This window comes from Furipterus horrens, unplaced genomic scaffold (genome assembly GCF_987537825.1).
Source record: "Furipterus horrens unplaced genomic scaffold, mFurHor1.1.pri manual_scaffold_2, whole genome shotgun sequence".
NCBI classification, from domain to species: domain Eukaryota; kingdom Metazoa; phylum Chordata; class Mammalia; order Chiroptera; family Furipteridae; genus Furipterus; species Furipterus horrens.
The window spans coordinates 8,459,902-8,486,961 of record NW_028327172.1 but is presented as its reverse complement, the minus strand read 5'-3'; the positions used below and the strand labels follow the sequence as shown (position 1 = coordinate 8,486,961).

Genomic DNA, 27,060 nt, shown 5'->3' with positions numbered 1-27,060 from the left:
CGCGAAGTGTTTGCTCAGGCCACACACACGTACGTGAAGTTTCCATGCTACGTTCATGACAGCTGCTTGGGTGACCAACGAGAAACCTTCCCATGGCAGGCGACCACTTTCACAAGCTCCTTAGCCAGGACTGAGGGACAGGAAATGGCAGTTCCAGTCCCGGGTGAAGGGACCCCTGCTGGCTGAGCTCTGCTTGGCACTAGCTGTGTGTTCTTGAGCAAGTCACTTGGCCTCTCCAGGTTTAAATACATGCTCCTCCTACAGGTCCTTACCCTGTAACAGAACAGAGATTAAGAAGGTGGTTTCTAGGGTTATTGAGATGGGAATTCAAGTCCTGGCCTTGCTTCACCTAGAAGCCCTTGACCTAGGACATCCATTCACTGCTCCCAGTGAAGCCCCCACACAGACAATCAGAGGCGTTTTTGCCCACCTCTGGGGGCTGCAGTGGGCAGCGGCAGGTAGCATATTGTTTATAAAGTAAAAAGCTCTGCGCAAATGCGTAGCCATCATGTTATCATTATGGCCCTCCAGGAGCCCTGAGCAAGATGCCCGAAGCACCCCCAAGCAACGGGGTGTTTGTTGTCATACCACCCAGCAACGCCAGCGGCCTCCACTCACCACCCGCCATCCTGCCCACTTCCGTGTGCCAGCCTCCCAGGATCATGCAGTTGGAGGAGTCACCGCTGGGGACGCAGACTCCAAGGCCCACCCAGCCGCCCGACCTGCAGCGCGCGGAGACATTCCTGACGGGAGAACCCAAAGCTTTAGGGGTAAGATCGGCCTCTCCAAAGGACCTGAGGCGCAGGTGCCCTGCCCGGGAGCACTCGCACACACCTCGGAGAGGGGGCAAGCAGTCATAAGTACTTAGTGAGCACTTCAGGACTCAGCTGTGCACTAGACAGACAAGGACCCCTCCCTGTGGAGCTCACAGAGAGTAAAGCAGTAAACTAATGACTAAGATCACTCCAGATAGCATGATGAGGTAAAAAATGTGGGGTACATGAGGGGCAACACTAGCCGGCTGAACAGAAAGATCCCTCTGGGGAGATGACATTTAATCTACAACCTAGCTGCTAGGCCAAAGCCAACCAAGGGAAGATCTTGGGACAAGGGCTCCCCAGGTGGAGAGAACAGCAAGTGCAAAGGCCCTGAGGTGGGAAAGGGTGTGGCTTGTTCAAGAACAGAAAACAAGGTTGACTTGCCTGGAATGTAAGGAGCAAAAGAAGGAGGGAGAGGAAATAAAGTTGAAGCGGTGGCTGAGGGACAGCTCCTAACGAGCTGACAGTCCATGAAAAATGACCTCTATGACCTTTTCCAAGCTCAGATGGCCTTGTGATATTGGCCTCTGGGAAGGAATAAAATATTAGATAGTAGGCAAGTAGATGGATGCATGGCTGGATAGACAAATAGATAGATACACATATTCATCTACATACACACATATAGCATCTTCAGTTTGTCCCTTGGCCCCAGTTTCTCTGAGTGGAAGATGAAAGCAGTTTAAGCAATGATGATGATGGTGATGATGGTGATAGCTCTTATTCACTGGGCACCCCCAAGAGCTGCACACGCTATGCCAAGGAATTTGCATGCATTGCGTCCTTAGAGTCTCATCACTGCTTTGTGAGACAAGAATCATAGTTCCCAAGAAACAGTTTAGGAAACTGAGGCTTGCCAAGACGAGGTCACTGGCCCAAGACCACACAATTGTTAAGTGGCCTCCTATACCCCACAATGACCTGACTGTGAAGTTCTACTTTCAACCCCCCTGCTCCATAGCACCCAGGAGCTCTGGCTGGAACATGCTGGGCCCCAAGGAAAACGATTCCTGCTGTTCACAGTCAGAACTGCCCATATGCAGACCCCACTGGCTTCGGGGTGGTGAGCCCCTTGTCGCTGAGGGAGTCCATTTAGCAGTCAAGAGCTGGAAAGGGCTCCTGGATCAGGCAGAGGTTGAATCTAAGGAACTCCAATGCCCCTTCCACTCAGTTCTAGAATTCAGTTATTACAAAAACATTTGGAAAGAAATGTGGCAGAAATGACCAGAAGCCCACATATCCCCACCTTTGGGAAAACCATTCCACTCTGGGAATGGATCAGTAGGTGCTGGTAAGTCACCTCTTCAATAAATTAAAAAAAAAAAAAAAGATTTCAGCTGGTTACGGTCAGCTCCAGACCATGGCTGGATGAACACAGATAGACACTGAAATGAGCAAGATGCCCAAGAAGATACTCAGTGCAGGATGAGGAAAGAGAAGAAGGAAAAGGTGAGGCATTACGTGCAGGAAATGAAATGAGGGCAAAGAAAACCAGGGAGCAACACAGACTGATGCTTGAGAGCCAAGGGGTCAGACCCATAGAGACATGGGAACAGGCAGGTGGGTCCCGCAGGCTGTAGGGAACTGCCTTTGCTTCTTAAAACTGTCGTTTAGGGTTATTATAAAGGTATCTCAAAACAAACAAACAAACAAACAAAAACGGAACCTGAGTTTATTTCTGGGTCCCTGGGGGAGCGCAGGGCTCTGGCACGCTGCCCTCCGCGGCCAGCAGGGGGCGGTGTGGACCCCGGCCGCTCGCCTGGCTGAGCCGCCCCTGCTCCCCGACAGACGGTGCAGATCCTCGTGGGCCTCATCCACCTGGGCTTCGGCAGCGTGCTGCTCATGGTCCGCCGCGGCCGCGTGGGGATGCTCTTCATCGAAGGCGGCGTCCCCTTCTGGGGAGGAGCTTGCGTGAGTGCAGCGTCATCTGGGAGGCCATGCCCAGGTTCACCCTTCCCCCATCACGTTCTCCTGGGCACAGCTGCTTCTAGGTGGGGGCCTGAGCCTAAGTCCAATTTCTAAATGCAAACCCTAATCCTAACCTGACTCAGACCCCCACCCCTGTGTATGCCGAGCTCCCAGCAAAGAGCCTGGCACAAAGAAGACTCCCAGAAAGGAAGGCATGGAGGGGGCAGCTGCAGAGACAAGGACACTTATTACTTGTGGTACCTGGATCCTAAGCCTCATGCGGCATCCAAACCCCCACGAGCAGAAACCCACCAACTCCCCTCCTGAGTCCCAGCCCACCATGACCTCCCTCCCCTGGGAGTCTGACCAGCTCTGAAACCCCTGAGCCCATTCCTCTGCCCATCCCCGACCAACCTGGCCGCCCACACCTGCTGGCGAATCTCCAACTTGGAGAGAGCACCTCTGCATTTGCGTTGTCCCCCAGGAGAGCACGGGCTTTGGGGTGAGGACAGTGGGGTCTGAGTCACAGGCCTCTGCCTCCTCATCTAAAACTCGGGTCCATAGTTCTGGCCCTGCCTCCCTCATGGTTGAAGGAAATCAAGAGTAACGCCCGTAGGAGCCAATCACCGAGCCTTGATTCTGCACCAAACGGTGACTGTCGTTTGCAATGCTTCCCCCTTTAGAAAGAGCCAGAGACCCACACGAGAAGGACACCCTCCAGTAAGTGGTGGTTCCCGAACCCAGGGCACAGTAGCCCTTCAGACAGTCCATCATCACCCAATGTTGAGGGAAATGTCTGCCAGTGAGACCCCTTGACTGTTTATTTGCAAAGTGCCAGTCTTCCCCAGTTAGACCAGAAGCCCCGTGAGAGCAGGGACCTAGCCTGTCTTATTGAACTTTGTTCTGCTCTTGGCACATACCTGCTGCCCAGTAAATGTTTGAAGCCACAGTGCCTCCCCTATGAGACTCTGGCGATAGGATGTCCATGAAAATGTCTTGCAAGCTTCAGCTAGGTCCTCGGCAGGGGCCCCTGATAACCAGACAGGTCCTAAGGTGTCTGGCCAGGAGGCTGCCGCCCTCTCCTTGGTGCCCATGGCCTTGACAGAGCCCAGGCATGGTGTGGCCTGCTTAGTGTCCTGGCCAAAGCCCCACAAGTCCCCTTTCCCTCCCACAGTTCATCATCTCTGGGTCCCTCTCAGTGGCAGCTGAGAAGAACCACACCAGCTGCCTGGTAAGTCTTATTGGGGGACCTGCGGCAAGTGTGGGGCCACAACCAGACTCCACTCCACCAGGAGCCCAAATACACCCACCCACTCAGCTCCCTCCACAAGCAATTGCTGGGGCCTGCTCAGTGCCAGGCACGGGATAGCTCCCAGACAGCCCAGGCAGAGCCTGCCATGCCTACACGAGAGGAGGAGCCAAGATACACTTCCAAAATACACTATGGGGCAGAAAGTGATGGTCCTCAGACTAAGCGCTTGTGATCATTCAGAGAAAGGGCAGATGCAAGAAGCCCTCCTGGAGGAGGAGGCAGCTACGCTGGGCCCTGGCGGGCAGAAAGGATGGAGAAACACCAGAAGGAAAGCATGAGCCACACGGAGGGGCCGTGGGCACGACTGCTGCGGAAACTCGCGTGGGTCCATTTGACGGAGCACAGATCTGGGAAGGGAAGCGGGAAGAATTTAGATGCAGAGATGTGCGAGGTCCAGATCCTCGTGGAAGGCCCTGATGCCATCTGCGGACAACAGGGAGGCGAGCCAGGCTTTGGACAGGAGACTGCTAAACAGAGCCACTCCCTTGCGGTCCTGGGGAGGGATGGCAGGAAAGGAAAGGAGTCAACAGGAGCTGCAGTCAGCGGCCATTGCCCCCCGGCCATGGGAGGGCTGGGTGTGGGAGGCTCTGGCTCCTTGTCCTCTCTTTCTTCTCGCCTCTTCCCTCTCCTCCTTTCCTTCCTGTCTCTGTCCCTGGTGCAGGTGAGGAACAGCCTGGGGGCGAACATTCTCAGTGCCATGGCAGCCTTTGCTGGGATGGCCATTCTGCTCCTGGATTTTGGTGTCACAAACTGGGTGTGTTTTCAGAACCCCCCGCCCCCCAGCGGTGGGAAAACGTGGAGAAACATAGAGCCATAACCAGCGGGTGGGGAAGGCAGGAGTTTGCAGCAGCGGGAGGCAAGGGCCCTGGGCACTGGCAGGGCCTGCCAGACCCACGAGACCCCATGAGCATATTTACCCCATGACTCTATTGACCCCATGACCCTGCCCTAAGCGTGGGCTTGGGGGGACGGAGTGACAGACTGGTAGAGTTGGGGAGGGGGCTCGGGATGGGCAGTAGGGGGGCTGGCTCCAGCTCCAGTCCTGCCACCGACGGCTATGTGACCGCGGACCCATTATTCTCGCTCTGGACCTCTTTCCCTCCTCAATTCTGGAATTCTCAGCTGGCCTTAACTGTGGACTTTTGGTCCCCAGGATGTGGGCAGGGGCTATCTGGCTGTGCTGACCATCTTCACCATCCTGGAGTTCTTCATTGCGGTCATTGCCACCCACTTTGGGTGCCAAGCCACCCGTGCCCGAGCCAACGCGGTGAGTACTTCCACCCTCCCAACCTGGGCCTTTGAGGAAGGCTGTTTTCGCTGGAGAAGCTCTCTGCTTCCAGACCCTCCCTGCTTCTCTCTGGGGAGCAACCCGGAAGGACTGGGCTTCGATGAGGTCCACTCATAAAGGAGGGGACCCAAAGACGGCTGGAAGATGGGTCTATTATCCTCATGGCCACAGGAGGGCGCCAACACCAATGGATCCACTGCTCTGTGAGCCCTGATGCAAAGCAGTGGGAAGGCCCTTGGCGCGGGGGGCAAATCGGAGAGGTGCACACGTTTGAGTTGGACCCTCTTGAAGTTCACAGGCCATGAGAGAAACAAGGGGCATCAGAAAGGCCAGCATGCCTCACTGGAAACCGAGCCAGAACTCGGGTGGAGGAGGGTGTTCCTGACAGAGGAACCGGTTAGAGTAAAGGATGCCTCGGGCAGGAAAATGGACAGCCTAGCGTGGGGGTTGCTGCTGGAGAGGTGGCCTCACGCAAAATGGGAGGTGAGGCTATTGAAAGCCTTTGAGCAGAGACAGGTATGCTCCAAGAGGAGGATGAGTAGGGTGAGTAGATCAGGGTTCTGGGAAATCAATCAAGAGGGTTTGTCTGATGCAGGAGGTGGAGGAGGCAGAGAGAAAGGACGGAGGGCTATGTATGGCGAACCTGAACCAGTGCAGCGCCAACCAGAGAGATCCTGAACTTCTAGAGAAATAGAACTTTTGTCTGTTTCATTCACTGCTGTATTCCCAATGCCTGCCTCATCGTTGGCTCCAGTAAATATTTTTTGAAATATGACTTGAACGGACAACAGATCTGAGTCGGCCCATTCAGACTCTCAGAATTCGTTACTAGGGTGCTATTCTCATAATTCCCACAAGGGGGCACTATCGCAACACCTCTGCCGGGCTGGAGCTCTCCTACGACTGTCGCTGGGTTTTCTTTTTCTTTGCAGCCTAGGATTTTCCTGCCAAACGCCTTCAGCGCAGACTTCAACATCCCCAGCCCCGCAGCCTCTCCGCCCCCTGCCTATGACAATGTGGCATATGTGCCCAAGGAGTCGTCCGAGTAGATGGTCACTCCGGCCCGTTGGTGTCCAGCCTTTCCCTTCTGGATCCAGCCTCATCCCACCCCCGTCTGGTTAATCTGGGGCAGACCCCCTCCCACTCCTCACATATTGTGGCCCTCGAGTGAATTCTTCCCCGGGGACCTCTGTCCCACACATTTCCCACAGTAGTGTCTTTCCTAACAGAGCTGGTTGATGCCAAGGGTCTGTCCCTGGGCCCTGCCGCCGTTCTGTGCTACTCTGGATTTCTCTCTGCTCGTTGGGGAAACCCCGGCCTCATCAGGAGACAGGTTCAGGGGCTGCCCTGGCGGTCAGACCTGGGGAAAGTTAAGCTCAAAGAGGCCAGAATCCTCCTGAAGGGAGTAGTGAGCCCAGCTCTCAGCCCACAGAGCTGGCAGTGACCTGACCTCATGACTTGGGGCCCCAGAACCAGCTCTGTCCTTATAATCTGCTGCTACATCATTAGGCTTCCGCTTTCCCACCAGAAATGAAAGCATTAAACCAGATGACATATAAGGCCCCCAACTCCCCTGGGCTCCCTGAAGCCCTGGTCTGAGCCAATCACTGTCACCCCATGGCTCCAGAAATGCTCGTTTTTCTTACCTGTAAAATGGAGTCAGTATTGACTCTGACTGCCCTCTTCCAAGCGCTGGGGACATTGCTGGGGAAAGCTGAAGCCAGCCGCCTGAACTGTGTCATCATCCACAGGTGCACGATGATAGTGGCCCCTCCCAGGAAGGCTCGGGACCTCTCTGTGCCCCCCACCTCCCTCCAGCCCAAAGATTACCATGAGCTGGGCTGCCTGAGGCTAAGAAAACACCTCCACCTGGTATCAGAGGCCCTGGCAATGGCTCACCTCATCCACACCATAGACGGAAATAAACAGTGTGGCTTACACTCTGAGCTGGCCTCATCGCGATGACTTGTGTTTTTGTTTTTCTTAACCCTCAGCAACTTCTAAGGGTTGTCCCAGATTTATCAGAAGACTTGGGTAACTGTCCCACTGTCACAACCAAAGGGAATCTGGGGTATGAGCTCTGTGGGGGTGTGATCTATACACTTGTTCTGTCCCCACGTGAGCCCAAGTAAGCAGGCATTCATGTCCCCAGCTGCAGACATGGAAGCTTAAAGAAGTTAAATCAAGTACCCAAGGCCACTAATCTGTTAAGAGGCAATGCTGGGATTTGAACTCAGCTCCATCTGATGTCACGGCCCACCATTCCCCTATCTCCTCCTGCTTCTGCATCCCACAGCCTGGGCAGGGCTGCATTCCTCAGCAACCCCACTTCTTCCCCTACCAAATGCCAGCTCCTGCCTCAGAACCCGATTTTAATGTTACTCCTTCTGGGAGGTCTTCCCAAAGGAGGGGCAGTCAGCTGGGTGGCTAAGTGCTCTCCAGCCACAGGGCTGGGACAAGAGTGGGACAGTTGAGGACCCCTTTAAGAAGGTGCTCACCCTCAGGGCAATGCAAGGCAGAGCGAGAGTAGGGGATACAACAAGCTCTGGCTTTCAGAATCAAGAGAGGAGGCTTGAGGACCCAGAGCTGAGAACTTAAGGTCACTAAGCAAAGTATAGAGTTGGGGGGAATGCAGATTGAAGACCAGTTTTCCCCATAGAGGAGGGCAGAGACATTTTTAAACTGAGGGGAGGGTCTTGGAGTAGGAGGGAGGAAGGAGGGTAAAAGGAGGAAGAGGGGGCTTCCTCAGGCTGGGATTGTCACATCTGTCCCCTGTTGACTGAGTCCCTCAAGAGGAGTGGGGCCAAAACCACAGATCAAAGAAGAGAGATTGAAGAGCTGGATGCTTTTTCACATCCCAGCCTGTAACCACAGGAGCCTGCAAGGCCCTTGGAGACTTCTCGCGCCCAGACAGCATGGAGCCAAGCTGAGAGGGCCGAGGGCTCTGCCTGGGGGCAGGACGTGGAGCCCCGCAGTCCCGTGACGTAAGGAAAGCACCCGAAAGCTCTGTGTTCCCAGGGGAGAAGCACAGGGACTGAGGACGCTGCTGTGCAGTGTGGACTGTGGGAGACTGTGGCTTTGTGACAACACGTAAGAGTGAAGACAGTGGCCACCAGTGAGAGACCAGGGAGGGCAGATCGTGGCGTGTGGATCGGAAGTCACGGGGTGTGAGCGGGTTACCCTTACTTGGTGAGATTAAGTGTTCTCCCACTGAGCATATGGGAGCTAGAGAAATACTTACCATGAAGCAGAAGGATTCTGAAAACCCCTAAGCATTACCAGGAGACGTTAATGAAGAGCTAAATAAATAAAGACATATACTCTGTTCGTGGATTGGAAAGCTCAAGCTTTTGTAAAAAGGCTATTTATCTCCAGAGTTTACCGGTAGATTTAAAACAATCCTATTCAAAATTCCAAACAGTTTATTTGGGGGGAAATTGACAAGCTAATGCTAAAATTCCTATGGAAATTCAAAGGCTCTAACATATCCAAGAAAACCTGAAAGAAGAACAAAGTTGGAGGACTTTTACTAGCAGATTTCAAAGCTTACTGTAAAGCAGTAATAATGAAGGCAGCATAGTGTTAGTACGGAAACAGACAATTGGATCAGTGAAGCAGAGAGTCCAGAAGCAGACCCTCACGTATACAGTTCATTTGCTTTGTGACAAAGGCTCCATCTCAATTCAGGGGACAGAAGTTCTTCTTTTCAATAAAGGGTATTGGAACAATTGAATATTGGGATAGAAAAAAAAGGAAGCCTTAACTTCTATATCACACCATACATAACATTTAATTGAAGGTGAGTCATAGACCTAAATTTGAAAACTAAAACAATCTTCTTAAAAAATGGGAACTTAGCTTCAGTACTTTGAGATAAGCAAAGATTCCTCAAACTAGACAAAAAAACCCACTAATCATAAAAGGAAAAGAGTGATAAAGGAAAGTTTATTAAAATTAAGGCCTTCTGTTTATTTAAAAAAATGCTTCGCAGACTGGGAGAGGATTTCTGTCACATAGCATATGACAGAGAGTTCGTGTGCAAATATATAAATCACTCCTGACCACAAGTAAGGGAAAGTGAGAAAACAGAGTTGAATGTGGGCAAAGAACTTAACAGGCACTTCACGAAAGAAGCTGTCGAAATGGCTAAGAAGTGTGTTCAACATCCTAGTCACTCACGAAATGCAAATTAAAGCCACAACGAGATGCCACAACGCGCCGAAATGGCTACTATGAAAAAGGCCAACTGTACAAGGCTGCTGAGTTTGGGGAGCTCATCTCAAATGTTGCTGGAGGGAGTATAATCTGATGTAACCATTTTGGGGGAAATGTTTGGCAGGGCCAGCGGAAGCAGCGATGTCCCCCAACCTGTCTGTTCCCAGGCATGTCCCCAACAGAAATGAATGGCGGTCCAAGCAAAAGACAGGTACAGCGTTTTAAATGGCAACTTTATTCAGAATAGGCCAGAACTGGAACCATCTCAAATGTTCATCAACCACAAGTAAATAAATTGTGGTATATTCACAAAATACGAATAAGTAAAAAGTAAACTGCTGATCATCTAACATGCGGCTACGTTTCTGAGTGCAAGAAGGACATACCGTATTATTCTGTCGATATGACTTTCAAGAAGAAGCAGCACAAACGGATGGTGATAGAAGTCAGCAGAGCGGGTTGGTTTCATCCTACGTTAGTTCTCTGTTTCTATGTAACAAATGATCACAAACTTAATGGCTCCAGAAAGCCCACCCCACTGTCTCACAGTTCTGTGCTCAGGCTCAGGGGCGGCTTAGCCCTCCGCGCAGGGTCTCACAAGGCCACAGTCAAGGTGGCAGCCAGGCGGCCTGCTCCTCCGGGGGCTCGACTGGGGAAAGAACCCACTTCCAGCTCACGCTGGTTGACGGCAGAATGCATTGCCTTGCAGCTATGGGACTGGGGACCCCAGCTTCCTTCCGGCTGTCAGCCCTCAGCTTCCTCCAGCCCCCGCAGGCTGGCATCGGCTTCTCGCCGCGTGGGCCCCAGCACAAGACCATTCACTACAGCCTGCAAGGGAGACAGTCTCTAGAGCATTAAAATCTAATTCTAGAAGCGGCCTCTCAGGGCCTTGGCAACAGCCTGTCTAGCAGTTGGAAGCACACCCCAGGTCCCAAGGGGAAGGGTTCCTGGGGGCCCCCTTAGAGTCTGTCCGCCACAGTCACACTTGTCCCCATTTAAATTTTGAAAATGTGCCACATGCAAGGTGCTTCACTCTCTCCCAGCTTCCAAAGCCCTAGCTTGAGCCCCTACGGCCGTCAGCCATGGGTTCGTTTGTTTTTTACCCTTCGCAATGAGTCCGTTTTCTCACTCCCATTCACTCCACTGAAATTGCTTCCTCCAAGGCTGTTGTCATTCGTCCCATGGTCACCAAGATCAGTGGGCTTTGTAAAACCCGTCTGGTCGTGATGATGACTCCCTTCATTACCGAAGTGCTGCTGACCCCAGACTCTCCTCTGCACCTACACACTCCCCAGGCAGCCTCATCGGCTGCGTGGTTCCGCTTCATGTTTTATTCAGCAGGTGCTTTGAGCGGCTACCCTATGTCCAAGCTCTGGGGACGCTGGCCGTTAGCCAAAGTCACCACCCTCAGGGAGCTCACGTGAGCTGTCTGTCACCGTCCTGACGACTCCCAGTCTCCCAGCCCCATCTCTTCCCGAGCCAGCTTCCGCCTCCACTTTCCTGTGCCACTGAAAAGGAATATGCATCATCTCCTCCAGCTCAAGCCATTTGTCTGTGTCACCACAGACCTGGCCGTGGTCCATGCCAGAATGCCCGCACCGTTCCTGGTGCCCCGCCTCCCTCCGCCCCACGTATAATCATATAATCGCCGCCTGCTGGTTCTCCTTGCTGTCCTTTCTCAGCTTGCTCCCCGCTCCCCATCCCACCGCCCAGCGCGTGGGGATCCTCATCCTTCACCTGCACCTTGGCAGCAGCCTCCTAACCTCCTAAACTGTGTCCCCAGCTCCAAGCTGGCCCAGTCCTTCTGTGGGCTAGATAACAGCCGGAGGGAATTTTCTGAAGTACAAAAGCAAATGTTATTGCTCTGCCTGAAGTCACCTGGGGCTCTCCTTTGCCCTCAGGCTGAAGTCCAAATGCTCTGGCAAGTTCCCGAAGCCGTGGAGACATCCCCAGCTCACAGCTCTCCAGCCCCATCTCTCCCCACCCTCCTCTTACACTTGACCCAGCAGCCATGCAGAACCCATGAGACCCTTCTGCCTGGAATGCTGTCCCCTGCCTGCCCTACACACGCTCCCCTATTTGTCCCTTTTCATTCCCAACCCTCCCTTCAGAGCTTGGTGTAGATGCCACTTCCTCCAGGAAGCCTTCCCTGGCCTCATGCCTCACAGCAAGGCTGCCCAGCCCAGCAGGTCTGATACAAGGTGAGTGAGGTCTCAGTGGGTGTGACAGTGTGTGAACATTGCTCTCCACCTTTGTGCAACATGTTGGACATAAAACATACATGACAACTGAGCGTGAGTGGCTCCTGAGAGTGCATGGTGACAATAGTCTTATTATACAAAGCACCTAATACATGCCAGGCACTGATGTGAAGCATTCTCTATATTCTAACCCATTTAATGGTTTTGCAGCTCAATAGGTATTATTATCCCCATTTTGATGAGTGGGAACCTGAGGCCAGAGAGGTCCAACCACTTGCCCGAGGTCTCACAGCTATGAAGTGGTGGAATCAAGGTTTGGACTCAGGCAGCCCAGGGGCAGCTTGGAAAGGTTATGCTGGGCTCCACAAGCTGAAGTTGTACATGCTGGTTAGGGGGACCCTCTGGGAGGCCCCCCATCAGGGGGAAAAAGTGGGAGTTGGTGCACAAGATCAGCCGGGAGTCAAGGAGCGCCGAGCTGGGGGATGGTACGTGGGGTTCACCGGGCTATTCTCCCCACTTTCGTGAATGTTCGAAATTTTCCAAAATTAGAAAGGCTCAACCTCTGACTCTGTGAAGATTTTACAATCACCCTCCCTCCATCTGTCTATGGACTCGCCAAAGGGAACTTCCAGCTCTGAAGGAGAGGGGTGTGTGCTATTTTCACCTGCCTGGGTTTGGGGGGATAACAGAAACTTTGACGGCTCGTTTGGGGAATGAAAAACTGTGATGGCTCCTGGGCAGCTGGGTATGAAGCAGGAAGTGGGGCCCAGAGGGAAAAGATCCAAAGTCTGATGTTATAAAGAAGCTCTGATCTCTGGGCGCCCTCTGAGAGGGGCCGAGGTGGATCCAGAGGGCAGAGAGCAGCTGGAAGCTCCGAGTGGAGGTCCCTGGGCCAGGTAAGTGGTCCCGCAGCAGGAACCGGGAGGTCCGGATCCGATTTCTAGAAGCAGGGCCTGAGATAAGGATTTTGTGCCACTGGCTGGCAAGGGAGCACCCTCGGGAGAAGCGGGGCAAGGGGAGCAGGACCCAGCCGGCCGGTGAAGGGAGCCAAGCACAGGTGTGGCCTGGGCTGCCCCCCTGTCGCTTCAGCTGACCCCACGGGGTGGGGGTGCTGCTCAAAAGCACAGACGTGGTCCCACCTGAGGCAAGGAGGCGGGGCTTTTATACCCAAGCTGTAGCATGGGGGGAGGGGTGTGACTCAAACTCCCAAAAGGGAGCAGCTGTGAGCGCTTAGCACTCCATTCCAGTGGCTGGAAAAGGGTGTCCCCCCCATGGAGAGGATCTGGGAAAGGGGGGGGGGGACACCCACAGCACCTACCCCACAGAAGAATTCCCTAGAGCCCTGTCCTGCCTGTAGTCACTGACCATCAGAGGTGGGGTGGGGAGGGCCCTTTTTCATTCCAGTCCCAGAAACTCATGCACAGAGAGAGACAGTTTTGAGGGAACAGAGCCCCAAAGAGGGGACAGGATTCCAGGTCTGGAACCCAGGCCTCCCAACACCCCAGTGTGGAGGCCTCCGTTTCCCACAGGCCCCCTGCTTTTTGCAGGTGAACCTCTCTTTACTCCAACACTACTTCCTGAAGCTCTGGGGATGGGGGGGAGGGGCGTGCTGGCTTGGCACATTTATAGCTATTTTCTAACTGGCCTCTACCAAACTCCAACCCTCTAAGGGGGTCCCTCCGCCCCCCACCAGCCCCCTGTCACATGGTGTGACTTGATAGCTCTCAACTCCTGCCTTTCTCTGCTTGACATGCATTGCACACGTGTGCACATGCATACACACACATGTGCATGCACATGCATGTATATACACACCCTTGGAAGCACTCCCTGTCCTCTAGGTCATCACAGCACAGTCTGGTTAGGGTCACAGGTTTCCCCGCCCAGGTTTTCTCTGTCTGCAGAGATGACCCTCAGGCCACCTGTTCAACATGCTCAGCGCTGCCCTTCCCTCTTCGCTCCCTGCCCCAGACCCCCCCTGTCCCCTCCCCTGGTGGCCACCTCTCCGTGTGATGTGGACTGGGCTAATCACATCTTAAATGAGAACCAGACAAGGACTAGATGGAGCTGTTTTGGCAGGATTCCAGGCATGTGGCAAGCTGCCGGGGATGCTGGCTAATGCTTCTTGATCAATTGCTATGCGCCAGGCACTGCCTGCTGCAGGCGTTGTCCCATGTCACCCTCACAGCCCCCACCCCCTCAGAGCCATTAGCGCTCCCCAGGTGACAGGTGAGGAGTCGAAGATGCTCAGATGTGATCAACCTGCTAAAGGTCAAAGTTCCAAGGCTCTGGTTCCAAGGTACAGAGCCAAGGTCCGGCCCAGGCTTGTCCGCCTCAGGTGCTCATGACCTAGTTCACTCGGGGGGGGGGGGGGGCAGGGCTGGAGGGTCCTACCTCTTTCCCTGCCCAGGACCTAAGGAGCAGTCAGGCCTTGTCTGGTTTCCTTGTGGATGCCAGGTTGGCTGGCCCCGTGGGTCCTAAGCTGGTGAAGGGACCAGGGAGGGGTCAAGGCTAAAATAGTTCCCCCCCACTGTTCTCAAGGGGTTGCGCCACACGCAAAAGCCTTCTAAGGACTCAGAGTTCATGACCTTCACAACAAGCAGGCTTTTCCCTCTGGTTACGTAAGCCCTGCCCTCTTCAACTCCTCCCGTCCTGTCTGTATGAAGTTCCTTGTAGCAGCTCTCTGTCTTGTGAGAGAATTCTGTGGAATTAGAGGGGACCCCAGAGATCACAGTCCAGCCCCCATGGTGATACACACATGAGAAAACCAAAAGGAGGGCAAAGAAACGCCCCCCAAAAAAACCTAGAACCACGTCTGTACGCTTAAGGCCGCGCGTGTTCCCCACAGATTACCGTGTGTAGGACTGCTGGACAAGGGGCAGGTTTCCGTGGCCAGTGAGGCTGGGGAACGCCCTTCTTATCCAAATAGAGGGCGCCGCCGCGGGGGTTCTCAGGGCTTCAGTACGCTCGGGGGCGGGAGGATGGCACCCAGGGTTTCCCAGACTTCCTGGCCACGAAACCCCTTTGCGGCTGTTGCTCTGTCAGGACCAGTGTTCCATGGAACACACTTTGAGGAAGGTTACTCTGGATCCTTGAATCTAACTCCCTCGTGGATACCTGGACCATTCCCTCTGCCACAACTTTGGGAAGTGAATGCCAGGTGAAGGCACGCCTCCAGTGACCGGGGACACGCTATCCCCCTGGACAAACTCTTCCATCCACGACCCCTCTACCAAGAAGTCTCCCTTCTTTCGCACTTCCCAGCGGTGTAGCTGATACAGGTCTCTGCTACCAACTACGTTCCTCGGCCCAGCTGGCTATGTCAGAGGGGCCTGAATGGCTGGAAATTGAGAGAGGGACAAATTCCCAAGCACAGCTGGGCCAGGTCAGGTCACAGAAAAGAGTCACACAGCAGTGTGTCTCTGGGCTCAGCTTCTGGAGCCCAGGAAGGAGAAAGGCCCAGCACCCCCTCGGTCCTCCCCACTAAGTCAGGAGCTGGTACCATAGGCCAGTGGAGATTCTGATCAGGGGTCACAGCAGCCTGGGAACAGAGCGCTGGCATCAGACCACACAGAATCCCAGTCCCAGGCACTACTTTGCTGTGTGACTTTGGCCAAGGCACCTGATCTCCCTGAAGCTCGGTTCTTCTTCTATGGAATGGAGCCAACTTCCTGGGGACTGAGGGGGCCAGCAGGCACAAGGCCTGGCACGGAGCTGGTGCCCACCCACCCTGAGGCCCCATCTGGCCTCCAGCACCGTCCTTTCCTTCTGCCCTGTTCAAGATCCTCTTATCCAGGCTCCTTGGCTCTTTGTCCCTTCCGGCCCCCCAAACCTCTTCTCCCCCATCTTACCATCCCCACCATGGCAGGAAAACTGCAAAGTATGGACGCTCAAACAGGAGCTCCTGAAGTCATACAGTAGGTCTTAAAATCTTGGGGAACATGGCCCCCCACTCTTTCTTTTCACTAGAAAGAGTTAAAAAGTCCACTTCCTTTAAAGGATGTCCTCATCAGTTCCTTCCCCATGGAGAATCACCTCCTACGAAAATCACTGTAGCCAACACTCCTGTCTTCCCCTCCCGGCCCCCATCCCCTCCATTCTCCAGAGGAAAATCGTAAGCTTTTCTTACCAAGTCACCAGGCAGCCAAGTTCTGATGTGCCTCATAGTATCAGCATACAACATAAGACAAGATCTGCAAGCGGTGTTTTGAGCCTCCTGCCGAGTTTTCCCCAACCCTTTCTCATGCCCATGGAAACACCCAAAACATTCATTTTCAGTCACTGAGGCAACTATAAATGAAGGATTTAAGTCCACAAGCTCTGGAGCCAGTCTGCCAGGCTTTAAGCCCCAGCCCAGCCATGGACTAGCTGTGTGACCTCAGGCAAGTGACTTAACCTCTCTGAGCATCAGCTGCAAAATGGGAGCAGAGATAAGAATAAAATCAGATAATGAATGTAAAATGCTTATCACACTACTAGGAACAGAGAAAGTACTTTTAAATGCTGACCTATTGTCTTGGTTAAAAATTGACTTCCTGGCTCAGTGTTGGCTCCCAGCAGGTCCTCAGCAGAAGTTTCCTTCCCTCCTCTTCCCCATCATCCCAAACCCAGGAGGCATCCCCATCACCACTGACAGCGGGACAATTATTTGATCCCCATCCCCCCTCATTTGCCTCATCCAGGGCCAGTAGGTAGGGACTAATTACAAAGCTTGCCGCACCTGCCCAGGCCTCCTGCACCGGGGCTCTTGCCCAACTGCGCTTTGCCAGGCGGGGTGAGCTCTGGCTTTGGATGGTTGGGAAGCCTGTCTGCCCCTTGTTTTCTGCCCTAGCAGGAGCTGTGTCCCTGCAAACCACACAGAGGCTGTGAGTGGCAGTTCAGTTTCTCCCCCTCCCTGGGGGCCTGCTGATTCCGGGTCAAATCAAGTTTGGGGGCGGCTGGGCAGAGCAGCCACTGGTCTGGAAGGCTCTGGCCCAAAGGGCAGAGGCCGCGGGCACTGAGCCTCACCCAGGCAGAAGCCCCAGAACAGGACAGGTTCTGACTCCTCGGCCTGTCTCATTGGCCGGCAGCCAGGATCCTTGGCCTGAGTCATGGCAGCAGAAGCCACCGGAGCAGCAGCAGTGACCCCCAGATCTGGAGCATTGAGGCTCGAGCCATGGAAGACCTGCAGCCCAGCCTGGCCCGGCCAGACAAGTCTGCCCCTGCCTCCAGACTGGCACCAGGAGAGGCCCCGGAAGAGGAGTCTCCTCAAGGAACTGGGAGTGAGTGTCCATTTCCTGGGGCTCTGGAGATGGGGAGGAGTAGACAGGTGCCCATGGGGAGGGTGCTGGGGAGCCCTGGGGATGCAGGAAGATGGGAAAGCCTCCAGCTTCCCTGCTGAACACCCCTCCTGACATTGAAAAAGCCGCGAGAGGCGGCAAGAGGCTACCTATGCCCACGCCGACACTGGCTCAGTGTTGGCTCACAGAGAGTCCGCAACAGAAGATGTTCCCTCCTCTTTCCTCCCCTTCCCCATCCCCCCAAACCCCGGGGGGGGGGGGGTGGCGCATTCAGCATGTGGCCGCAGGTGGTAGGACAATCACCTGATGCCCACCAGCCTTCCTGCGGAGTGGTCCCGCCTTGTAGACCTACCAGGAGCCCTGAGACAGTGGGAAGTAGCCCGTCAGTCCCGGGCACCAATGACCCCGTTCAAGGCCAGTCCCCTCCCAGTGGCTCCCTGTCCCCGTCCCAGGCCTTCCACGTGGCCATCGCTGTGCTGCACGTGCTCCTCGGGAGTTACCTGGTGGCTGCAGTCAAGAGCCTTCATCTAGTGGTGCTGAAGTCTTGGTACCCGTTCTGGGGTGCTGCCTCTGTGAGTAGGAGCCACACATGCGCTGGGTGTGGGGGCCATGGCATTTGGGACTGGGTGTGGGGTGGGACAGACAGAGCCCATAGAAGGGGAGCATCTGCTGGTGCCTTCTCCAGAGTCCGCCCCTCTCTGCTTCTGTCCTCCAGTCATGCTGGAAATAGCTCCGTCCCGGGAGGCACCCCCGGCTCTCTGCACTCTCTCCTCATGGAGCTGTGCTGGGGCGGCTTGCCTTCCAGCAGGCTCCAAGGCGGCCGGGCTGCCTTTGGGTGCAGCCAGTCTCTGCCCGGGTCAGCCTGCAGGATGTGTAAGCTGTGGCTCCTGTCCTCAAGGCCGTGGGCCAGGACGGGCGGCGAGAAGAGAACAGTGCACGCACAGTTCCCGAGGCTCCCCTAGGTGTCCTCCCTGGCCCGGGGCCCCTGGCCGCGTCCCGCTCACACACTGACCAAGCTCTGTGGCGTCTTCTCAGACAAGTGTCCCAGCCCCGCACTGTCACTTAGGTCCACTGTGCCGGCTCCGAGCTTCCAGTGCACAGAGATGGAACCACCTGCAATGCCCATTCGTCCCTGTGCCCTCAGTGGGCACGTAGTAGGTGCTCAGCAAACACTTAAAAGTGTAATGGCAGGAATGCACCAGAGACCTCCTCCCCGCTGCAGAATTCAGGAAGGACAGAGGATCCCCGTGGAGGGGATAATTCAGCTGATCCCAGAGGGATGGTTTGGGCTAATAAAATAGGGGAAGCAGGAGGGGCTGGGAGAGCATTGGGAAAGCAGGGCACAGCCTGATCCCAGTGTGGAGGTTTGTGAGCAGAGGGCAGAGCAGCCGGCTGGAGTGGGCCCGGGACGGGCTATATGGCGGGCAGGGTGAGCTCCCTTTGTTGGAGAAATGGTGCTCTCAACCCCATTGGCCACCACCGGTGGGTTTTCTTAGAGAGTAGTGGGAAGGAAAGGAATGTATGGGTTTCAAGGAACCCCAGCTCCTCTCTTATGACTGTTTCAAATCCGGCCTGCAGTTCCTCATTTCAGGGCTCTCGGCAATCAAAATGAAAGTGGTTTCGAAAACCTCTCTGGTGAGTCGGAGCATTGAGATCGTCCCCTTCCATCCCCAGCTGGGAGTCGCCTTGTGCAAGGCATCTGTGTGCAGCGGAGATGTGAGAGGCAGCCACCCAGGATTTGCCAGGAGCAGGCACAGGGCTTCAAACAGCAGAGGGCGCCCAAGCAGAAAGGCACCGTGTCCAGGAGGTCTGCCCCTCACTCACGTCCCTGACACCATGCCTTTCTCTCCACCCACTGCCCTTCCTGCACCCCAGTTCTGTCCACCATCCTGTCTGGCCTGGAGGTACCGTCCAGCCTGTCCTCCACACAGTACCAAGTGACCGTCCTCAAGTTCAAGTCTGACCATATCACCCCTCGGCTGTCAACCCCTCCTCCTTGGTTCCCCGTGCACTTGGCTTGCCTCCAACCTCAGCAGGTCTGCAAGCCCCAGACCGCAGCTGGGTGTCTATCTGCTTCTCCCCTCTGAGCACCAGCCCGACACAGCCGTGGTGGTCCCGTGCTGTGCTGCCGCTGCCCGGCCCTCGCCCTGTCCCCCCACACATTCTCTCCCAGCCTGGCTTACTCCTGACCATGCTTCAGGATTCAGCTCACATGCCTAACCTGCCAAGGCTGGCTTCTGGGTCCGCACAGCTCCTGGGACTTGCATGACCCCGTCTCTCTCCTGTACACTAGGTGTCTGAGCGTCTTTCTAGCCCAGGGGCGGGGGTGGCATAGCAGGGGGCAGGCACAGAGGACACACTGACACAGGACTGACTGATGGACAAGGATGACGGAAAGACTGGCCTTACCACCCCCTGCCCCAGAAGCCCTGGCTGGTCCACATCATGCCCTGAGTCTGGCCTGGGCTGTGGCTGTCGCCTGCCTTCACAGGGGCCATAGAGAACAGGAGGGTGTTGGGCAATTTAACTGGCAGAGGCAGGAGATAGACACCCAACAAAGACTTGCCCATCCCTCCTGGATGGGGAACTTCAGAACCAAAGGCCTCCCCCTTTCTGTAGCTGAGCATGGGGCGCCTCTCACTGCAGAGAAGTCTGCTCCAGCCCAAGAGGTTGGAGGTTCCCTGTGTTCATACGCTTCCTTGTTACGGGGGTTTGCACTTGGTAAAAGACTCTTGGAATAATGTTTAACCCAAGATGATGATGAATGGAGGCCATGGTGGGTGGGGAAGGAGGCAGACGAGGTGGGGGTGGGGACAGGGCACCTGCAGGGCTTCTCCAGCCCTTTCCTGTGGGGAAGAGGCTGGGTCCCTGAACAGCATATCTGACACCAGGGTGGTGGGGGCCAGCTTCGAGAGGGAACGCAGTGGAAACATCCTTCTGTATTACAAAGCCTGTGGATCTGGAGGCAGCCTCTGGGTCCCCCAATCTCGTCCCTGTGAGAGGGGAGAGCCTCTGGGATCTCCCAGTGGTCAGCTAGCTAAGAAAGTCGTGTCTGGATAAGAGTCTTCAGCCCAGAGACAGGCAGAGTCTTTCCTGAGGTCACAGAGCAAGCTGCTGGTAGGCAGACCTGGGTCTCTACCCTTTGGACAATGGCTGTCACTCACTTTTATTTTCTGCTTGTAGAAGGTCTTGTGTCTGACAACAAACTTCATCAGCTTCTTCTGCGTGCTGGCTGGCCTCTTTGTCATCGCCAAGGATCTTTTTCTGGAAAGTCCGTTTGACTCCCCAATCTGGAGACCGTACCCCAACAGCACAGTGAGTGCCCAGGCCCCTGGGGTCCTCTGACTCCCAGAAGGCGCTGCCAGGGGCTTGGCCGGCTCTCAGCAAACCTCCACAGGAGCCTGGGCGCAGGTGGCGGGGCCCTCAGCCAACCTGTCCCCACGCCCTGAGGGGTGTTGGCCTCCTCGCTGGTCAACGCCACTCGCATCCCCAAGTCCAATCCCACTAGTGGAGACGGGGGCTCTGGGGCCAAGTGGGGTCAGTCTGAGGTCAAGCAGCAAGTTGGCTGCGAATCCGGGCCCACAACAGGGAACTGTTGATTTCCTGTTCAAGGCTCCTTAAGTGTCAGAACCCCAGAGACCCCCATATCTTTATCCGGGAGCCTCACAGCAGCCTGCAGAGCTGGCCGAGTCTGCTCAGTTGCCGCATTTCATGGGTGTGAACGCTGAGGTCCAAAGAGGCTAAATTCATGGGCTGAGGCCACCCAGCAGGTCAGGGGTGCAGTGAGGACCCAGAGCTGGTCTGTGACGCCAAGCCCAGCGCCCCTTTCACCACAGCCACCTCTGACGCAGGCGGTGGGCTGGCCGTCCCCCGCGCATGGCTGAGGGCCTCCGACCATGCTGGCTCATTCTTCCCCCTCGCCTTCCGCCACGCACACACATGTGCGAGCACACATGCATGCACACACTGCCCCCAGCGAATGCTCCGGCTCCATGAGATGCTCTGGCTGCGTGGTAGTTTCTCCCTCCCCAGCTGTAAGAGACTCCTTTTCTCTGAGTCCCAGCTTCCCCATCTAAGTGGGGTTGAATGGGGTAATGTCTATGGCTGCCTGCAGTTCTATCGGGGACGCAGGAGGTTCTCCAGCCCTCAAACATTAGACAACTTTCACCGAGGACCCATGGGTGCCAGGCATTGGGCATAGAGCTGTGACAGAGACAGACCTGTTCGTGGCCCCACAAGGCACAGTGCCTCCCCCGCTCCCACGATGCCCGACCCCCCCCCAGCCACGCTTGGGAGCCAAACCCCCAATGCCCTCTGCTGGTTGGGCCTGACCCCTGCCTGCACAGCATGATGGGTGCAGGCACCCCGTGAGGCCTCACCCGGTCCCTACCTCTTCCAGGTCCACATCCAGAGGCTGGAGCTGGCCCTGCTCTGCCTCAACTTCCTGGAGCTCTTCCTGCCTGGGCTCACGGCCATCACAGCCTGCAGGGACGGCCACCTGTCTGCAGAGGTGAGGGCTTTCAAGGGCTGGGGACATGAGGGGACAGAAGGCTCGGGAAAAGGATGTTCAGGCAGGCGGTCCATGAGGACAGTGTCTCTCACTCATTACCAACTATTTAATAGCGATGCCACAGACGCAGCCCCCAGCGCAGTGGGGGAGAGAGGCACAGGGCGGAGGATGCCAGCGGAGGTGGAAAAGGCAGGGCCACCAGAGGGAAAAGGCCGGGAGCTCTCAGCACGACAGGCTATGGTGCTTCCAGCTCCAAAGGCTGGGAGACCTCATCCGGGAGGCCTGTGGAGGGCAGGATTTGGGCCGCGATGAGAGATAGGGGACAGCGTGTGTGATGGCTTGGTGACAGGACCAGGGAGGTCTAGGAGAGCTGAAGCGTGGTACAGGGTTTGGCTCAGGGTGGGGGTGGGGGGGCAAGTGAGAGGGTTCATGGGGGCTGAGCATCTCGGGCACACCAGGGGCTCGCTCTGCGGAGCCCTTCAGATGAACGTAGCATAACTTAGCTGAATCTTCTCAACGGCCCTTCGAGGTACGTACATACTTACTTCCCCATCCTACAGATAAGTACATTGAGGCTTAGAGAGGTCACGTCGCTGCCCAAGCTGAAGCAGCTGGTAAGGAAATCCAGGCCTCAGCCCAAGGTGTGTGTAGCTGCAGCCAAGCCCTGTCTACATGTGTGAGCGGCAGAACAGCAGGCCGGAGACAGAATTCTGCCCTCGCCCCCATGGCCCTGGCCAGGAGTGATCTCCCAGGCTCATTTTATTAAAGAAAAAACTCATGAGCTTGACTTCAGAACACTATAAAAACATATGTTGTAAATGCCTCGTCACCCTGCCAATTTAACACTTTGATTGTCAACCATCTGCTGAGTTTTCACGTAAGGCAGATGTGAGTTAGTGGCCCCGAGTTTTATGTGACCAAGCAAATAAGTGGTCCTCGTCACTGCCTGGCCATCTAGCAGCATGTCATCTCATTAGGGCATCAGAGAGCTGGTGGGTAGCCTAGAGCCACGGAGGTGAACCCCACTTTTAGGGATGGGGAAACTGAGGCCCCAGCCAGGCTGCAGGAATTAACGGTGATTGTTCCCGCCCAGGGTACTTGCTGTGCCAGGCACTGGGCTAAATGTTGCAGATGACGGCACGCGTTTCCTGTGGCTGCTGTTGTATCTTACAGTTCTGGTGGTCAGCAATGTGAAATGGGTCTCCCTGGGCTAAAGGCAAAGTGTCAGCAGGGCCGCCTCCTTCAGCAGGATCTACGGAAGAATCTGTTTCCTTGCCTTTTCCAGCTCCTAGAAGCTGCCCGCATTGCTGGGCCTGGGGCCCCTCCCTCCCGCATCCTCCAGTACTGCTCTTCTGTCTCCCCTTCCTCTGTTAAGGACCCTTGTGATTGCATTGGGCCCACCCAGAAAATTCAGGATCATCTCCCCATCTCAAGGTCACCTTATTAGCAATGGTAGCTCCCCTTCGCTAGGTAAACTCAGATAGTCACAGGTTCAGGGATAAGGACATGGACGTCTTTGGGGGCCATCCTTCTGCATGCCACACTGGCTAAGACCTCCCTGAACCTCACAGCAACTCCAGGAGGCAGGCTCAGCTTTCTTCTTTACAAGAGGAGGAATGAGTCTCAGAAACATTGAGGGCAGCCCCAAGGTCACAGAACCAGTAAGTGGCCACTGAGCTGGGCCTCCTCACCAAAGGCCTTTGTTGCCTCCTGCATGTGAGAGGGCAGTACCAGGGATGGACTCTGAAGCACTGGGCTGGTGCCACCCTTGTCACAGATACAGATCAGGGACAAGGACGACGCAGCAGTGACTGAGGATGCTGTCAGCATTAGAGATGCTTCTAGAATGCACCACAGCCAAGAGGGACCAGCCCCCTGGGGAAGCCAACAGAGTGACTTGTGTGTGGTCGCCTGCACCCTGGTAGCTGGCTGGGAACGGGGGCCCAGTCAGCGGACTCCCCTGTGGGCCCCTCCCTGCTCCTTCCTCAAGAACAAGGAGGTGGAGGAGCCAGGCACCGCCTTCATGGAAGTCCCTCTGTCCCTCTAGCCCATTTCCCCATCCTCGTAGGGACCGTAAAACTTGAACAAGTGAGCCAGTGGGAAAGGCTTTGTAGAAGGCCACTTGCTCCAGTACGTGGCAGTGTGGACAGTGGCTTCTCTTTTGCAGGAGGATGACTTGTCCCTTGTCCCTGACACACCGTTGGAGTTCAGTGGGCCTCCGCCATCCTATATGGACGTGATTCAAGGTGACGCACAAGAGGAGCAGAAGCAGAAGTGAAGAGACCTGCCGCCACATCAGAATTCACCCCACGGTCCCTTCCCCAGGGGGCCATTACCTGAAAGGGACAAAGGGTGCTGTTTCAAGAACTGTCTGACCTGTCCTGGGGGCCTATAGGTGGGGTGGTCCCCGCCCCCTAAGGCACAGACAGAGCCTCCAGGCCCTCAACCCCTGTAAGACCTCAGCACCTGGTTGGCCAGAGCTGCCTCAGCCGGACGAGGCCCTCCCCACCCGCCCTGCCAGCTCAGCCATGGTGCCTCTGCCACACCCTCTACCTTCCCCGTCTGCTCTCTCCAGTCCACGGTGGGCACTCAGGGAGCTTATCCATGCAGAGCCCAGGAAGCCTGGCCTTCCTGAGACTCAAGCTACTCAAGAGTCTATCCCTGGATTCCGGCTGGGGCAGCAGGGGTGTTGAGTCAGACAGAAACCATGACCAGTTCTTCCTTCCAAACTGCCAATGCATCTCTCTGCCTCCCTGGGCCTCAGTGTCCCCAACCGCACAGTGAGGGGGCAGGTGGATGAAGTGAGCAGAGCCCCCACTGGGCAGCTTTGACATCAGGAGTCGATGCGATGATGTTATGGAGCCAGTAAAACTTCAGCCTCGAAATTCTGCAGCTACTCATGCCGAATAAGCAAGGTGCGGGCGAGAGGCCTGCCTTCCTCATTTCCCAAATTTCAAACATCTGAGGACGGTTGTCACAATTTTTGTTTATTTGTGGACTGTATCACATTCCCTTTATGTTTTTCTTAAATTGATTTTTTTTCTCACATAATATTATTTTAGGGGGATACTTTGTATCAGCAACAATCAGAGTCAATATCTTTCCATAAAAAGAAGTTAACCACATAAATAATGTAAACAGGATACAAATAAAGCAAAGGCGACTTGCCACCCACCTCTGTGACCTCACCTATTATTTCTCTGCCTCCTGGCTCACTGCGCTCCAGCCACCCTGGCTTTTTTCAGGTGCCACAGACTCCCCAAGCACACCCCAGCTTCTGAGCCACCCCCTTGCCCTTCCCCTGCCTGGGCTCTTCCTCCAGGTATTTGCAGAGCCTGCTTTTTGAACTTTTACTAAGCTGCTGACTCTGGGCCAAAGCTGATGTCACTTAATATCCCATCAACCTTTGAAGTCGGTTCTGTGACTAAAAAAGGTAAAAGCAGTCATGTATGACTTCTAAATGTACTTTACAAGTTCAATCTTACAGCAGTCGTCTGTTATAAAGCGAGTCCCTGAGAGCCACAAGGCAACTGTGAGGAGCTCAACATTTGAAGCTGAGGAGTGTGGGTCAGGGCTGCGTACACGTCGTTTCTGAACTTGACCTGACGGCACAGTGTCAAGAACGGCAGGAGGCAAACCAGCAAGTAATCGCAGAGGAAGACAGTTTGTACCAGCCGGTCTGACAACCTCGAGGTGCTGTTCAATGAAACGGAGTTGGCACGAGACGTTGTAAGTCAAAGTCAGCACGGAAATGGGTTGACCTTCCAGAGGCAGATGTGGCAGCAGCGGCAGCAGCGATGGCCTTGGTGACAGTCAGCCTGGGGCTCTGGATGCCTTCAGCCGGCAGAGGGGTGGGGATGCCGGCGCGACCAGCCCCTGCCTGGGCAGATGATTGACAAACACCTAAAAGGTGTTTATAAAAGGAAACTCACAAGCTATCATGGGGGCTGCAGCTATCGCTGCAGAGTGCAGGTGGGCACCTGGGAAGGAAGGCCATTTAGGACAGGTCACAGGACCCAAGGGTGGGTAGTGATGGGGAGGCTCTGGTGTCCACAGCAGGTGAAGGAAGGTCAGCACAGGGCTGAACCTGATCAGCTGTCTATGTGCCAACCTCAGCACGTGCGCCTCGTGGTGCAGCTGGATGCCAGCTGCCCAGGTGCCCAGGTGAGTGCCTTGGGCCAAAAACATGGGGAAATATAAGGGGGCAGAGAAGATCACCTGCCTTGGAAAAGTCGCTCTCAACAGAAAGCCCCAGGGACATATGACAAGAGGCCAGCCACCAGGTGGTGATGTAGCATGAAGCACAGAAACTGGGCACCCGCTGAGGTTGCTGGTCCCAGTGGGGTCTTGCACCCAGAAAGGTATTATTTCCAGAATGGAACAGAACTGGCCAAGGAGGGATCAGCCAGGAAAGTCACAGGACAGACTCCAAGCTGGGGGCTTCCTGGGCATTTCCACTGACACCCATTCCTCCAGGTGTGGTCACCCTGGTCAACAGCATTCGTCATGGCCTGTGGGAAGTTCCAGAAATATTCCCCACGTGTTATTGGTCTTCTCTCACCAACCGGACCGTGTGGCCTGGCAGAAGCCGTGTTGCCTGCAGGGCAGACCGGAAACACTCCGGCAACCAGGGCGGGCTAGAAGCCTGTCACCCTTTGAATCAATCATCTTTCCATGTTTGTTTAATGCTGACCTTATGCAGATGAGAAGAAATCATTTTCCCATTAATAAAAATTGTAGCCCTTTCCTTATGTTCAAAATGGAGGTGTATCTCAGGCGTGGTTTACTCTCTGTAGCTGTTATTCTCTGAAGGCTTCTGTTGCAGCCAAACAGCTTTTGAGGAGACGTTCTAAAGGCTTTCAGGCATGTTCTTGGTAAGCAGCCCTTGCTGTGCATTATTTGTTTTCAGCCTGGGCTGCCAGGCAGTGCCCACTCCATGGGCTGGCAGCTGGCTGGTCTTGGGACCACTGGCCAGGGGATGCAGCAACTTGCAATGTGTGTCACAAAAATACCCTATGGATGTTCTCTTTCTGCATAAGGGTATAACCTGCTTAAGTATTTACTTATCTAGTTAACAGCATTTTGGCAAACGAGCTATAATTTCCTTCCCACCAGCTCTATGAGAAACAAGCAGCAGATTTCTGGTGAATTCCTGTGGTGTTTCAGTGTGCTTCTAGGTCAGTGCCTGCAGAAGCTGCCCACCTGGCCAGTCTCTCAACCCCCTGGACCTGCCTCTTCCAGGAAGTCCTCCTTGACATTCCTTTACACTCAGGAGCCTCAGTTGGTGAAACCCTATCAGCTTTACCACTGGACTTAGCTTGCCTTAGTGGGCTGGTGTCTCACAGACTTCAGCCTTATCTCTCCGGCTAGACTCAACACAGCTTGAGGACAGAGTCCCCATCTTACACTTTTTGTGAACCTCGTGACACCCAGTACATATCAGGCAACAAAGAAACCTCACCTGAATCAATTCTGATTGTTGCCTGATCCTAAATCCTTTTACACCATGTCCAGAAACAAATTCCTTGA

At 54.9% G+C, this 27,060-nt stretch overlaps 2 protein-coding genes across 4 annotated transcripts; both read left to right on the top strand.

Moving 5' to 3' along the window:
- The first annotated feature begins 530 nt into the window (after positions 1-530).
- Positions 531-6,996, top strand: MS4A15 (membrane spanning 4-domains A15). Its single transcript, XM_090267477.1, has 6 exons — positions 531-770; positions 2,607-2,729; positions 3,901-3,957; positions 4,700-4,792; positions 5,192-5,305; positions 6,259-6,996. Exons 1-6 carry the CDS (start codon positions 546-548, stop codon positions 6,373-6,375), a joined length of 729 nt encoding a protein of 242 aa, XP_090123603.1. The 5' UTR covers positions 531-545; the 3' UTR covers positions 6,376-6,996.
- A 5,559-nt stretch (positions 6,997-12,555) lies between these two features.
- MS4A10 (membrane spanning 4-domains A10) lies at positions 12,556-24,705 on the top strand. 3 transcript variants are annotated; one of them, XM_090260865.1, is made up of 7 exons: positions 12,556-12,638; positions 16,816-17,003; positions 17,474-17,593; positions 18,600-18,656; positions 20,205-20,336; positions 21,421-21,531; positions 23,699-24,705. In XM_090260865.1, exons 2-7 carry the CDS (start codon positions 16,833-16,835, stop codon positions 23,807-23,809), a joined length of 702 nt encoding a protein of 233 aa, XP_090116991.1. In that variant the 5' UTR covers positions 12,556-12,638; positions 16,816-16,832; the 3' UTR covers positions 23,810-24,705. The 3 variants fall into 3 exon arrangements, with proteins under 3 accessions (XP_090116991.1, XP_090116987.1, XP_090116994.1); XM_090260861.1 differs by having other exon boundaries at positions 16,812-17,003; XM_090260868.1 differs by lacking the exon at positions 18,600-18,656 and having other exon boundaries at positions 16,812-17,003.
- Positions 24,706-27,060: the final 2,355 nt, after the last annotated feature.